Below are 14,000 nucleotides of genomic sequence, written 5' to 3'. Positions count from 1 at the left end.
AATTTTAATTTAGCAAGGGATTCATCTTTATTAATTAATTAAATACATTTGGGATAAATTTCAAATTTCCAACACAATTATTTACAATGTAATAAATTCAGATTACAATAAAAATCGTTGCAAATATATGTGAGCTATTTACATTTTTTTTTAATTTCAAAGAACTAAATATATTTTAAAAATCAATATTATTCTATAAATTTCAATTTAGCGAGGGAGATTCATCTGTATTAATTCATCTTTATTAATTAAATAAATTTGGGATAAATTTCAAATTTCCAACACGATTATTTACAATGTAATAAATCCAGATTACAATAAAAATCGTTGCAAATATATGTGAGCTATTTACATTTTTTTTTAAATTTCAAAAAGCTGTTTAAATATATTTTAAAACTCAATGTTATTTTATAAATTTCAATTTAGCAAGAAGAATTCATCTTTATTAATTAAATAAATTTGGGATAAATTTCAAATTTCCAACCGATTATTTACAATGTAATAAATTCAGATTACAATAAAAATCGTTGCAAATATATGTGAGCTATTTACATCTTTAAAAAAAATTTCAAAAAATAATTTAAATATATTTCAAAGATCAATATTATTCTATAAATTTCAATTTAACGAGAGAGATTTATCCTTATTAATTAATTAGATAAATTTGGGAAGTACGTGATTCTCTCTGTGACTTTTGTGAGCTTCTTGAAAAGACGTGAAACTTTAGATTTATATCTTTCTCGTGTATCCATTCTATTTCACAGATCTTAAGATCCCGACGTGTTTCAACTTGGAAACTTTCTCAAGGAGCGAAATGTAATCAAATTACCGAGAAGAATATCGCGGGGTCGGGAAACGTGCGACAGTGTCCGCAATTGCGATCGCTAAAAGTTCCCTCGCGCGAGAGAGACGCCGCGTCCCGTAAATAACATAAATTGCAATTTTTAATTTGCGCCAACGTCGGGATAACGCTGGCGGATTCCTCGCCTCGCCGTCCTTCGTCGCGCATTGCTCCACTTTCAAACGACGACGGCGACGACGATGCCTGACACAAAAGTACGGGAAAATAAGCGCGTCGCGCTTTTATCACGCGCGCTCACAATGGCCAACTTTGCATTTAACGTTTCCTCCTTCCCTTCCTGCCCCTCTCGACAACCTTTGTACCTCTTCTTCGAATACGGCTGTACGAGAGCAACCTCGTCGACGACCCGGCACCACCCTCTGTTTCGCATCCTCGCCGCGCGAGGAAAATCCGCGAGGAACGATGATTAATTCCTTGACCGCGTTTTTTTTTTTTTTTTTTTCGCGACGCAAACAAACAACGGCGATCGTTGCTGCAATATTTTGCTGGGAAATATATTTGCGGAAAATTTTGTTTTTGGATTTTTCGACAAATCAGGTATGAAATATGAAGGCAGACAGAGAGGAAGCGTAGACGAACGGATTAATAATAAAATGGAAAGCCGCGCGAGCGTTACTCTGATTACTATTTGAAAAATTGAAATAAATTATTGCACGATATAATCGATATAACAGCACGGTTTAGCTTTTACGGAAAAAAGGAAGGAGAATATACTCCTTCGAATACTTGATTAATATCATTTATTTTCGATTTTCCGGCGGAAAATATCGTAATTTCTGTTAAAAGCCTCGATGGCACCGCCATCGAAAGGTCCTGTATAATATCGCGGCGAATGTAAATTTACGTTGTCGGTAGATAAAAGGAAGATAACACGCGAAAGAGAGAGAGAGGGGACGGAATTAAAAGGGAGAAGATACGGCCGTGCATTTTATACGCTCGATTTCATTCGGTATTGTACCACTTCTCAGCTATAAAAGCGGCACGGGAATATATGTCGCATGAGCGTAATGCGTACAAACGAGCGGGAAAATAATCGTACGAGCGACCACGACATAAACGTACACGGACGCACGCACACATTGGCGCAAATGTAATAACGCTTTCGGTAGCTTTATATGCATTTGCATTGCAGCCATGTTATGCTTCTCACGTTCTGTTCGGAGAGATTCTACCGTTTCACGTTGCTGCATTGTTCTTAGAAGTTGCGAGATTATATATAATTATAGAGAGAGAAGATAGAGGGATTTGTTAACAATAAAATGTGAATATGTGCGTCTATTATATATCTCTCTTCCAATCCCGATTAATTTTATATAAAACTTTTAAGCGTCACGCGAAGGTATCGCTTAATATCTAGATGTAATATCAACCTATTGTTATTTATTCCGTCGGATTTTGAGATTCCCCGCAAATCGTTTCGCGTAATAAACGTAATAAAAGTGATATAATAAATTGATGTGATATAAATTGATGCAATAAAATTGACATCGCCTCGTGAAATTTTGGAAATTGTTTCCTCGATTCATGATACGCGTTACATCATCTCGCACGAAACCGGGACGATCATTTGCATAATAGAAAGAAACGGAGCAGCTTCGTAACAATCGCCGCATTTTATCTCGAGTCCCTCGCATTCACGCCCGTCTCGATCGAGAAACCGAGGGAATGTACGGCTTTCTTCAACTTGGCGCGCATGTCACTTCATTTTCAAACAATGTCACGCGAAGCTCGGCGTAAAAAACAAAACTGCGAGAGAACAAGCCGTCGCGCTTTTATCATCCCACCCTCGAGTTCTTCTTTTTGCGCGTCCGATTTTGCGCGCGCTGCCGTCCCTATTCTTTGGTGCTCCCTCGTAAAAGCGAGCCGTTCCAGGGGACACAGCTACGTCGAATGCCCTCGTCCTTTTCCCTGGGAATTGTCAGGAATTTTAGGGCGTGACAACGCGTGCTCTCACGATGATTAAAGGGATCCGAGGGCTTCTCTTGATAGAGGACATCGCGTCCGAATATCGCTCAATAACAGGTCGGAAACAGGGACAACTGTATTTTCGGGGAAAATATATCGGCGCGAAGATAAATATTCATTTCTATGATTCACGGACGCGTCGCGTCGAGAGACGCGTGTGTTTTTGGTGGGCAATAATGTTTTGCGCGACGATAAATCCGGGAAGAGAGCTTGCCGCGAGTCCATTACTGCCGCCACGAGGCTCTTAACCTTAATGAATCTTTGCTCGGTTGTCAACCGAGCAGCGCATTTCTCTCGAAAATAGCCCGCCTTACGTTTTAGACGCGGGTAAAACCTCGAGGATGTTTTTTCAATGTGACATCAGTTTCGCACGAGATCTCGGAAGCTTCGCAAAAATGGCCGAGGGGCAGTCACGAGTTTCAAATATCCTGTAAAACGTGCTTGTTCACACTTTGCACAGTTATTTCAGACATCTCGAGTGCTTGTAAACACTAGCGTGACATCTAGATTTCACATTCCTGGAAATTATTGCCGCACTGAGAAAAAAAATCTGATTGCATTAATTAGAATTCTGGTAGATTCAACCAGTATGTCTGTTGGAAAAAGGACGAATCAGAATTCTTGTAGGAATTACAGATGAATCTGATTAATTTCTTCCTGTTAAATTTACCAAATTTTCTGGTTAATAATATTAAAATCCCCAGCACCGAGTCGTCTAAAATTTTTTCCATTTAATCTCAAAAGTCTGTTTAATATTTTAAATTCCAACAAGATTATTGGATAAATTCGATCTAGATTATTGAATAAATTATTTTAAATTCAGTTTGTTAGAAATTAAACTGATAAACAGTGATGCAAGAAGAGGATGCAGCTCAAACACACACAATCAGAGAGCTAGCGTCCTCCTTCTGGCACTATTGCTCGTAAAATAAATATACTTTGGATTTAATATTAATATTAATTCTTTATATACATTTCATGGCAAATATTTAATACGAGTAAGAATTTAATGCAACAAGAAATTTTATAGATTCAACCAGAAAATACTAACCAAATCCTTACAGTAAGATCTATTAAAGTTCTAGTAAAAAATCGAGTCTTATCATCATAACTAGAAATTCTTGTTTGATTTAACCAAAATGCCTTCAATCATATACGTCTTGTTGATATAATCAGACGATTTTTCTCAGTGTAGCTCTCTGATTGTGTGTATTTGAGCTGCATCCTCTTCTTGCATTACTGTTTATCAATTTAATTTCTAACAAAATAATTTGAATTTAAAATAATTTATTTGTTAAAATAATTTATTTGTTAAAATAATTTATTTGTTTATGAATTTAAAATAATTTATTCAATAATCTAGATCGAATTTATTATAATAATCTTGTTAGAAATTCAGAATATTATGCAGGCTTTTGAGATTAAATGGAAAAAATTTTAGACGACTTGGTGCTGGTGAGTATTATTAGTATTATTAATCAGGTTTAGTATTATTAATTAGAAAATTTGGTAAATTTAACAGGAAGAAATTACTCAGATTCATCTGGTAATTCTTTTAAGAATTCTGGTTCGTCCATTTTCCAACAGACATACTGGTTGAATCTACCAGAATTCTAATTAATGCAACCAGATTTTTTTTTTCAGTGTGGATATTATTGCCATGTCTTTGTTTTAAATTTTGAACGAAAACACGTCGATGTCAATTGAATTTCTCGTTTCAGGAGAAAGGAAAATATAGGAGATATCTTGGTAGAGAAGAGAGAGAGAGACACGTTCGCGTACATCCAATATTAAAATTTAAATGAAATTCGCAAAGCGTGAGAATTTGAGTCCGAGAGGATGCGCATTCGGCTTCTCGCTCTCGGCGGAGGTTCGCGAATAAAATCCTCCCAGAACATATTCCGCGAGAAATTACTTAGGCGTCATCCTGTCCTCCGTTTTGAAATATACCCGCGCAAAACTGCGGAGGTCGCGCGGATCCGACCGTCGTATTTTGCACGCAGGTATAATAAACGCTACGAGGAGAGACGAAGAGGGAAGAGCGCACGAGCCGGAAAAAGAGCTCTCCTAGCCATCGCGTGTATATTCGCGAGGCATGACACGTGTATTTATGCGATATGACTCGGAAAGAAAGAAAGAGAGAGGAAATACCGGCGCCTGCCGGCTGTCGCGGGCTATTCCGACCCAGTCTACCATCTCGCATTTTCATCCCGACGATGCTCGTTCATTTGTACACCTTAATGAGGTAACGCGGAAAAATGACGTGCGACGAGCTTAACGTGTCGCGACTAACGATCGTTGATCGTTGCACTTTTTCCTCCCGTTCTTGTTATTATTTCTCGCCGCGAAATTCCATCAAACTAGTTTGCAGCCGTGCAAAATCAAGCTGGGATTCGAATCTCCAGGAAGCCATTTATGTCACATCTATAGAAACTCGTGAGTTGTGTACAGAGGCGCGTGAGTTTGTGTGATGTATTATTAGTTTGATTTCACGCGGGTCAACTCTCTCGATTAACTTTTGACACATCGCGCGCGCTGACATTGTTCCCTATTGAAACCTGAAATGCCCCAAGATTTTTCTTCCCGTTTCAACGTTTCCCCTCGATCGCGACGTTGAGATTTCTCCCCGACACTCGAGATGTCAGTGGCACTTCCGTCAGATTCCGTGGAACGTGTATACGCAGCGCATTATGCATCGCTGGCAAGCTATAGCCAACTAGCTGCAGCACCTGCGGCCTTTAAATGCCCGACGTCCAGCCGGCGTTTACGGTTTTACGTACCGTAGAGGTAGAAACCACGTCGATTGCCTCGATAATACCGGAGAGAAAACGCCGGTCGGCCATTATCCGGACGTTTTCTCGTGAGATATTGGGCGTAAGTGGCGACGATTCGTCGCTCATCTCCTTCTCGGCGTCCACGTGGAAACTTTATGCACGTCTAACGTCCGTGACAGCGATGTCCTCGCCAATTATCGTCGAGCCTCGACCGAGAATTCAATGTAAACCTCGTTATTATTCTTTCAGAGACGTCGCGCGATCTCGACCCATTCTTTCATACGTTACGCGGAGGGATGGCACTGTTGGGGGCCTTGAAAAAAAAATGGGAAAAACGCGAGGGACCTTGCCGAGAATTATCCCGTCGTCCTCCTGTTCTCACCGCTATTGTCGTAAATCGCGACGGGAGGCAGCCGATCGTTGCCGCGGCTCGACGAGTCGACCGTCGTTAAAGATAGCAATCACGCTCGATAACCGATCGTTATATCCTTACGACCGATATGCGCCTCGCTTTAAACGCGATGCCCGTCAACGCTCGAACACTCGAGACGCCCCCGTACAATGTTTCCCTTCGACGTTGAAGAGGCGCCTCTCCTCGCGCGGTTGAGAGACTCTCTCTTTCGCGGCAGGATGACGGGCCGTCATCGTTTCTCGCGGTTCGTGGGCTCGTTAACGCTGGGATCCCCGGATACGACACGACGTGAATTGCAACTTTGTAACAGGATTCTTCTCGTGATGTACGGGGAGGATGGACTACTTAACGTTATCCTCCTGGCTACACGTCGCGTCACAAATAAATGAGATTGATGAAGGGAAGAGTTTTGTTATATCGTGAAAAATATCTTCGGTAGCATTAATTTAATTTTTTTTTTTTTCGCATTGCTAGGGGAAAGCGCGCGAACATTGGCGACAATTTTTCCTAGGATCCCTCTCCTCTTGATATATTAAAATAATGATCACGTCTGATATTGGAGCTTTATGTGTTCGTAAAATTCGCTGGAGAGAGAAGAGATATTTGAAATATCTCAATGTGTTTCGACGTGACACACATCGCTGATATAATCTTCGATTATTTAATGCCGAACGTTCTCGAGAAATGGATAATTTCAGATGCATATTTTAGATATAGGTTTTCAGGTTGTTTTGTACCTATTTTCAAAATATTGAGAATTTAATGAAAATTCAACAGAATGTCTTTACATATATTTAGAATCTTCAGTACAATTTTTAAATCGATTTATTAAAGCGTTTACAAGTTATAAGGAATTTAATTTGCACCGAATTAACATGTGTTCTTATGGGAAACGTATAACCACGTCGATTCAAATGACAAAAACACATGGAAATAATATTCAGAATTTGTTTAAAATTCTGAATTGAAATTGAAATTGCGAAAGTGTAGTTTAGATACAGAGGAAATATTTGGTCAAATAATATTATACAAGTACCAACTGGTTAAAAAGATATTAAATATAATTCAATGAAGTTAGCCATATATCTGTCACAAGGCAAAATTCTCTACCAAAAGTTAATCATTTCGATTAAGAATGTTTTGTATGTAAATACAATTACCCAGAAAAAAATAGTTGAAAATCAATATTGACGAATATATCCACTTTTGATGTAAGAAATTGTGTGGAATATTACAATTTGATCTTAGCTGGTGTAGAAATGTATTTTTTAATATTTATTACATTTTTACTGAAATATTTCGAATTTTGTTAATCGAAATAATTAACTTTTGGAAGAGAATTTCGCCTTGTGACAGATACATGGTTAACTTCATTGAATTATATTTAATATCTTTTTAACCAGTTAATACTTGTATAATATTATTTGACCAAATATTTCCTCTGTATCTAAACTTTTGCAAATTTTAAACAAATTCTGAATATTATTTCCATGTGTTTTTGTCATTTGAATCGACGTTGTTATACGTTTCCCATAAAAACATGTTAATTCGGTGCAAATTAAAATCTTTATAACTTGTGAACGCTTTAGTGAATCGATTTAAAAATTATACTGAAGATTCTAAACATATGTAAGGATATTCTGTCCAATTTTCATTAAATTTTCAATATTTTGAAAATAGGTAGAAAACATCCTTAACAAAATTCGGAATATTTCAGTAAAAACGCAATAAATATTAAAAAGTACATCTCTGCACTGTAGCTAATTGTAAGATCAAATTGTAATATTCCACACAATTTCTCATACTCAAAATACACCAAAAGTGGATATATTCGTCAATATTGATTTTCAGCTATTTTTCGCTTATTGTGGATTCCTTCGGAATATTTCCACATGAGACGAGAGATCCGAGATCGTTGATATATCGAATAATTCATAATATATACGGTATCATCCAGTCTGACGATAAACGAAAGTGCGGACGCATAGATGGGAATATACGCGTATTCTAGAAATACGTAAATTTATACGACACGGCTATTCGCGAATTTATCGATTCTCACCGAGCAAACGTCTCCTTCTCTCTTTCTCGTACGCGCACCTAACGTCCTATAAATCTATGTAGCTTAGAGAATCGTGGACGTTAGTGATGCCGGTAGGATAAATTAATCGAGCGAGGATGCACGCGAGAGAGAGAGAGAGGGCCATAATAAAATTAAGAATAATTAATCACGACGACGGGGCTCATTATTCAAGGTATCAAGTTCTCGTTTATGCGCACCGGCCCAAGTATAATTGGCCGCTCTCTCTCTCTATCGTCGGTCCTTTTTCTCGCTATTCCCATCATGCTTGTAAGACAAAGGTCGCCGCTTTTAATCGGTCACGACCCCTCGAAATTTCTGTTCGCAGGCGGCCAAAATGACACCCGGCCGCGGGTATTCTCGCCCAGGATGGACTACGACGAGTGGACGCCTCTGGGACGCGGTGATCCTCTGAAGAACAACCCGACTTTCGACTACGTGCCGCCGGTCCTCGACAGGGTGCAATACTGGTTGGACTCGCATCAGCAGCACACTACCGAGCCGTCATCCAAGCGCGATATCCTCGTGCTGGGCGTGACCGCCAAGAAGACCAGCCCGAAGATACCCGAGCAGTTTCTAAAGTTTGTGGACGGGCCCAAGTTTACGCGAACCGGCGCTCACGATACAACTGTCTACAGGAACGACTTCACCGGAAACAACGGCGCCGAACCGCCCAAGGTCGTGCGCACCACTAGCTTCCGAAACGGCCTGGTCGATTATAGAAATCAGAATAGGTTGCAGTCGCTGCCGGCGAGTTACTATCCGAGCTCGTATTACAATCAGAAGATCAAGCCGTACACTATGATGATGCCACCGCCGGTGGTACAGAAGATTGAGACGTCTACTGGCTTCAACGTCGGGGTGTCCAAGGATAAGATAATCGGCTACGCGGACGCGCCCCAGTTTAGCACTCAGACGGAGGAGGGTCCTGTTCTCCAGGACGCGCAGTATTATGGATCACTCTCGAAGGATTACGGACATTATTCCCCGGCGCCCTCGCCGCGACCGTATTCCACGTCCAAGGCGCCGGTGAGCAAGGTCGAGACCATCAAGAGTGTGTATGTACCGTCCGCATCGCAGAGCACGAAATCGAAATACGAGGCAACCACCGCGCCGTCCGTATCCTTCGAAAAATCGAATCTGATATATCAATCGACGCAGACTCTGTCCGGCGGATGGCTCGGCAACAACGAGCCCACGTCATCCTCTACTCCTGGACTTCCTTCGGACGTTAATCAGGTCATGTGGCAGACCACGGATTATTCGAAGGATCATTACGAGGTCGATCATCAAGCCGCGGCCTCGTCGAATCACGAGGTTGTCGTTGGCCAAAACGCGAATATCATTGTAGACGGCAATAATGATGAAAACGAGGAAGTGGTCGTGGGTCAGAAGGAAATCAGCACCGAGGCGACGTCCTCGTCGACGTCCTCGTCGACGTCAGAAAGCTCCCCGCAAACTTTTACCGTCTCCACCACGACTGTAAATTCTACCGAGCGGGAGGAGGAAACTGTGACTGACGCGCAATCTTCGCCAAAGATGCACATTGTCGTCGCCAACTCGCCGTCCAGCATCGTGGATCTGGAAACGCACAAAGCGAAGAAGGGTCCAGTTGCCGTAGTGATGCCGACGAACTACATCGAGAAGAACTCGTCCTTCGGTTCGGAATCAGCCACGACTCTACACACTTGGGAAAATCCTGCCACGTCCGAGATGACGAAGACGACTCATCAAGCGTCAAAGTCTCAAATGCAGCCAATGAAGAGCGCGGTAACCAGTTTACCGATCTTGACAGAAGACCATCCGTCCGTTTCCTCCATGCCAAACAGAATGATATCGCCTTCGCAGTTTGCACCGCATCAACTTCCGCATTCGTCTTCCGTTCCGATAATGCCCCCCAGACACTTGGGTAGTTCTCCGCACATGTTCGTTCCTCCGGCGGCCTCTCAATCGATGATGCGTCCTCAGACTAGACCGTATCACTCCATGATGCACTTTATCGGCGGTATGCGTCCTAGCTTCCAGCTATCTCCGCCATTATCACTGTCCCATATGTCGCCGCCCCTGGCACACATACTCGCGTCACCTATCAAGGATATGATGGCGCCATCACCGAGCACGGAACAAGCTTACCAACAACCTCCGCAATCGTTCCCTGTGGCGTTCACTAGTCCTCCGTCATCTTCGACTTTCGATATGCAAACCACCGGATCCAATGAGTGGTCGACGGTTGATCATCGGCCGTCTCGGTTATCCGCGACAATTGTCAACTCGATGACTACTTCACCGCCATTTATACCGACAATTTCCTCGACCGCGGAATATACGCCTACCATGGATCATCAGGAGACCACGAGACCCAATCAGTCCCCTTTGGTGAAGATTCTCGGCACCGAAGAGACGAAGATATCGACGATGTTTGCGTCGTCCCCGACCGTTCCACGAACTACGACGGCGCCTAGTTTGACCACCGATCCAATATTCTCGCATTACAAACAACCGGCCAAACCAATTCGCGGTCCGATGTATCTCATCATCCAGGGCCACTCGAAGGTAAAGACCTACAAGCCGACGGTGAACAAGCACGGCGTGCCTGTGGAGAATAACGAGATCGCGGAAAGCGTGACCGATCGACAACTGTCAAAGCTGGAACAGCTGATTCGCGAGAATACAAAGAACGGCGCCGTTGATTTGGCCGCCAAAAAAAAGAAGCTGGAAGCGGAGAGGGCGCGTGCCGAGGAAAAGCGCATTTCCTCGCACCAGGAAGATAGCCTCATGAGCCTAGTCGAGAGCGGCTTAAGCGGCTTCACCGCGTCACCATCGATGGAAGACGAGCGTCACGTGTCCAATTCGGTTGCGAGCATCGAGATCAATTAAAGATTCATCGTTTGCGCGCAGTTCTCCCGTGAGGGGATACCAAGCTTTGCAAACGGATGCTGAGGTAGCTGAGGGCACTTGCCTTCTTGCGGCGGAAGGGCAACCGCCGTTCTTTCAGTAGGGGCGAAAACTTTCGAAAGGGACGAAAAGTCTCCCTTGATTTATATTCGATTGTTGCTTACGCGCGAATCGTTGGATGAAAATCGATGAAAGATGTACGCGCGAGATGTAGGGATCGAAGTTTCATGTGGCTGGCCCTTCTAGCAGCGTCTCCCATTTTCAATGCGGGATCTATCTGGGAGATATGTGTAACTTCAATACGCCGGCAAACGAGGTTTTACGTTGTTATTTATTTCGTTTATCGTTCCGTGATGTTGAATGTCTTTATGTATTTTTTTTTTCACTTTTACAAATACCGCTTTTGTGGACAACCTGAGCGGATTTATAAATTTATAGATAACGAATTAACGATAACGAATTACGATACGCGATGACAGATATACGGATATGGACGTTTATTTCATTAATAATTTATTTAAATCGAAATATAATTCCATGCTTTGGTCATGCTTGTTATTTTTATAATTATTATGATTGTTATATTAATGAATATTTTTCAGATAATTTATTATTTATTTCGCTTAATATACGTAGGATAGGTATGCCATTAATTTATTTCAATTTGCGCATTAAACATGCATAAAGTTTCGCGACACAAGGTGTGCCGCAACTATAATTCAATCAGTGTCGAGATTATGTAATCATGCAACAATCGACGCGAGAAATTCGAGACAATTAACGACGCGATTAACGATGTTTTATTTATTTATTTTTTTAGATTCTTCGCGCCGATGGTTTATCACTGCACACCTTATAAAAGTTGATCACAAAGTCGCGATCCATCCATTATAAACCGAGATTTTTCGAAGTAATTTGGATTTTTGTCGCACAAAGACAATCATTTCCAAATTTCTTACAAAATCGCGTTACTTGGCGCGCGAAACTTGTCTCGCCATCTTGTACTTTTCCTTGGTTGCGTGTGTGGCTAAAGATCGTTTTTTATTTTTTTTTAATTTTAAAGTCAACGCGTTCGTTTACTCGAGATCGACGATCGTCATCTCGCGGTGATGACAAACCCTCGCTGTCACCGGATAACAGAGGCTCAACCAGGCAGTTCTCTCCATGTCCTGCCACATGCTTTCATCCACGATGAGAAAAGCACGCCAATTTCATATGTGCCAGTATACATAACGTTACATATGTATATATATAAGAGCATAATTATATATATACAGGATATCTGATATATATAGATAATATACGAATCGGTAGTATTTCTTATAAAAAAAATCTAAGCATCTTTTTCCTTTGGCAAAAAATATATTTCCGCAATTGTTTCCGACATGTCTCATTTTTCAGTGCATTTGCTTTCCGCGTAAGACTTTATGTGTTTGATTTTTCGTAAGATATAAATTTTTGTAGTTCTGTTATAATTAAATTTTTTATATTTACATTACATATAAGGATTATTATTTTATTATTTATTTTATTATTATTTATTTTATTATTATTTATTTATTATATATTTTATTATTTTATTTATTATATATTTTATTATTTATTTTATTATTTTATTATTTATTTACATCGGAGAAAAGCACACTTTGCTGTCAAGAAAATTTATCTCGAATAAATTTTTTTCTCTCAAATGTTTTATTAGAAAAATAATAAAAAATAGACTTAATTATGATAGAATTACACTGAAAGTTTTGCACAAATAATCATTCACGCGATAAATCAAGAAATAGCAAGTTCACTCTATTGACGTAAATATCTTGAAGAATCTTTTGATAAGGAATACGATACTGTCTGTATCCTATCTATATGGGACACCCTGTATACGTGTTACTCGCGTCAGTGCGGAATAAGCGATCGCTCGACAATTCTGATCGCGCATTCGACCTGTTTTTATCCTCGACGATAGTTACCGGGATCGCGAATGTGTGTGCAGCGAGTGAATACGAATTGAAAATCGCGTTTCACTCGCTGTTTTTTATGACGCGCGCTTTCTTTCGCAATCTAAATATTAAACGAACCCGTTTACGATTATCGCGGAGCGATATTACCAGGCCGGATTATTGCCTGCGTAGCTACTATCAACGAGGACCGGTCCGGGCAATCGTTTAATCGCGACACAGACGCGAAGCTTCGTGCTATATGCATGTAACAATATTATTTACCGTGCGACGTAGTCGAATAAAAGAAATACAGGATGTCGCAGAAGTAGCGAATTTATTCATAACGAAAATAGCATCAGAGTTCAGAATTATCCTTTCTTCGAGTCATGCATTTCTTATTCTTTCCGATATGATTATTGTATCTCTAAAATGGTAGAATTTGCTTTTAAAATTTAATAATATTCAGGTACGCTTTGCTAAAGTTGATTCTGTAAAATCTGATCGACGCTTTGATATTTCAGCGTTTCATCTGTCTCCCGCAAGAAAAAGCTTTGCAACTCCTGAGATATCTTGTACACACGTATGACGGTTGGTGAACGTAATTTATAGAGATTTCGATGTTAAGATAGGTTTCTTCTTTTAGTATTTATTGTGTTAGATGCAGATTTGTTGCAGACGAAAAATCTCGGTAATCAATCCAACATGCCATTCAATCTCTATTTGAGTCTCTTATTTATGTTACCTGTTCTAAGTTGGTACTTGTATCGAGACTTTTCGTCTACAACTTTTTTAATTTATTCCTCATGATCTATTAATTTATTGCAAACGTCATCGCCCATAGAATTTATCCGGTAGCAAAATATGCCACGATTTCTCGTCGTTCCATCGTCGTTCACCTCTACCCGATCCAATTTTCTATTCACTTCCCAGGCGATTCCCGCCCTCGAGAAAGGTTTGTGAAGCATAAAAAATCATAAGAATTCATAAAAAAAACCGAACTCCTTTTTGTTATATCAAGAATGACGACGGTTTCTCTCGAGTTTCTTTTCTTTTTTTTTATTTTGAGAAAATC

At 40.5% G+C, this 14,000-nt stretch overlaps 1 protein-coding gene across 1 annotated transcript in view; it reads left to right on the top strand.

Annotated features, from left to right (window-relative positions):
• LOC105248299 (flocculation protein FLO11) overlaps positions 1-11,542 on the top strand; it is a 56,221-nt gene extending 44,679 nt beyond the window's left edge. Inside the window, exon 4 of the mRNA XM_020026593.2 lies at positions 8,422-11,542. Coding sequence (XP_019882152.1) covers positions 8,422-10,970 — 2,549 coding nt within the window. The 3' untranslated portion in view covers positions 10,971-11,542. The remainder of the gene's footprint in view (positions 1-8,421) is intronic.
• The last annotated feature ends 2,458 nt before the right edge of the window (positions 11,543-14,000 follow it).

Source organism: Camponotus floridanus, unplaced genomic scaffold (assembly GCF_003227725.1).
Source record: "Camponotus floridanus strain SB8 unplaced genomic scaffold, Cflo_v7.5 scaffold28, whole genome shotgun sequence".
Taxonomy (NCBI): domain Eukaryota; kingdom Metazoa; phylum Arthropoda; class Insecta; order Hymenoptera; family Formicidae; genus Camponotus; species Camponotus floridanus.
Note: the sequence above shows the minus strand (reverse complement) of the source record. Positions and strands in the feature narration are given on the sequence as shown.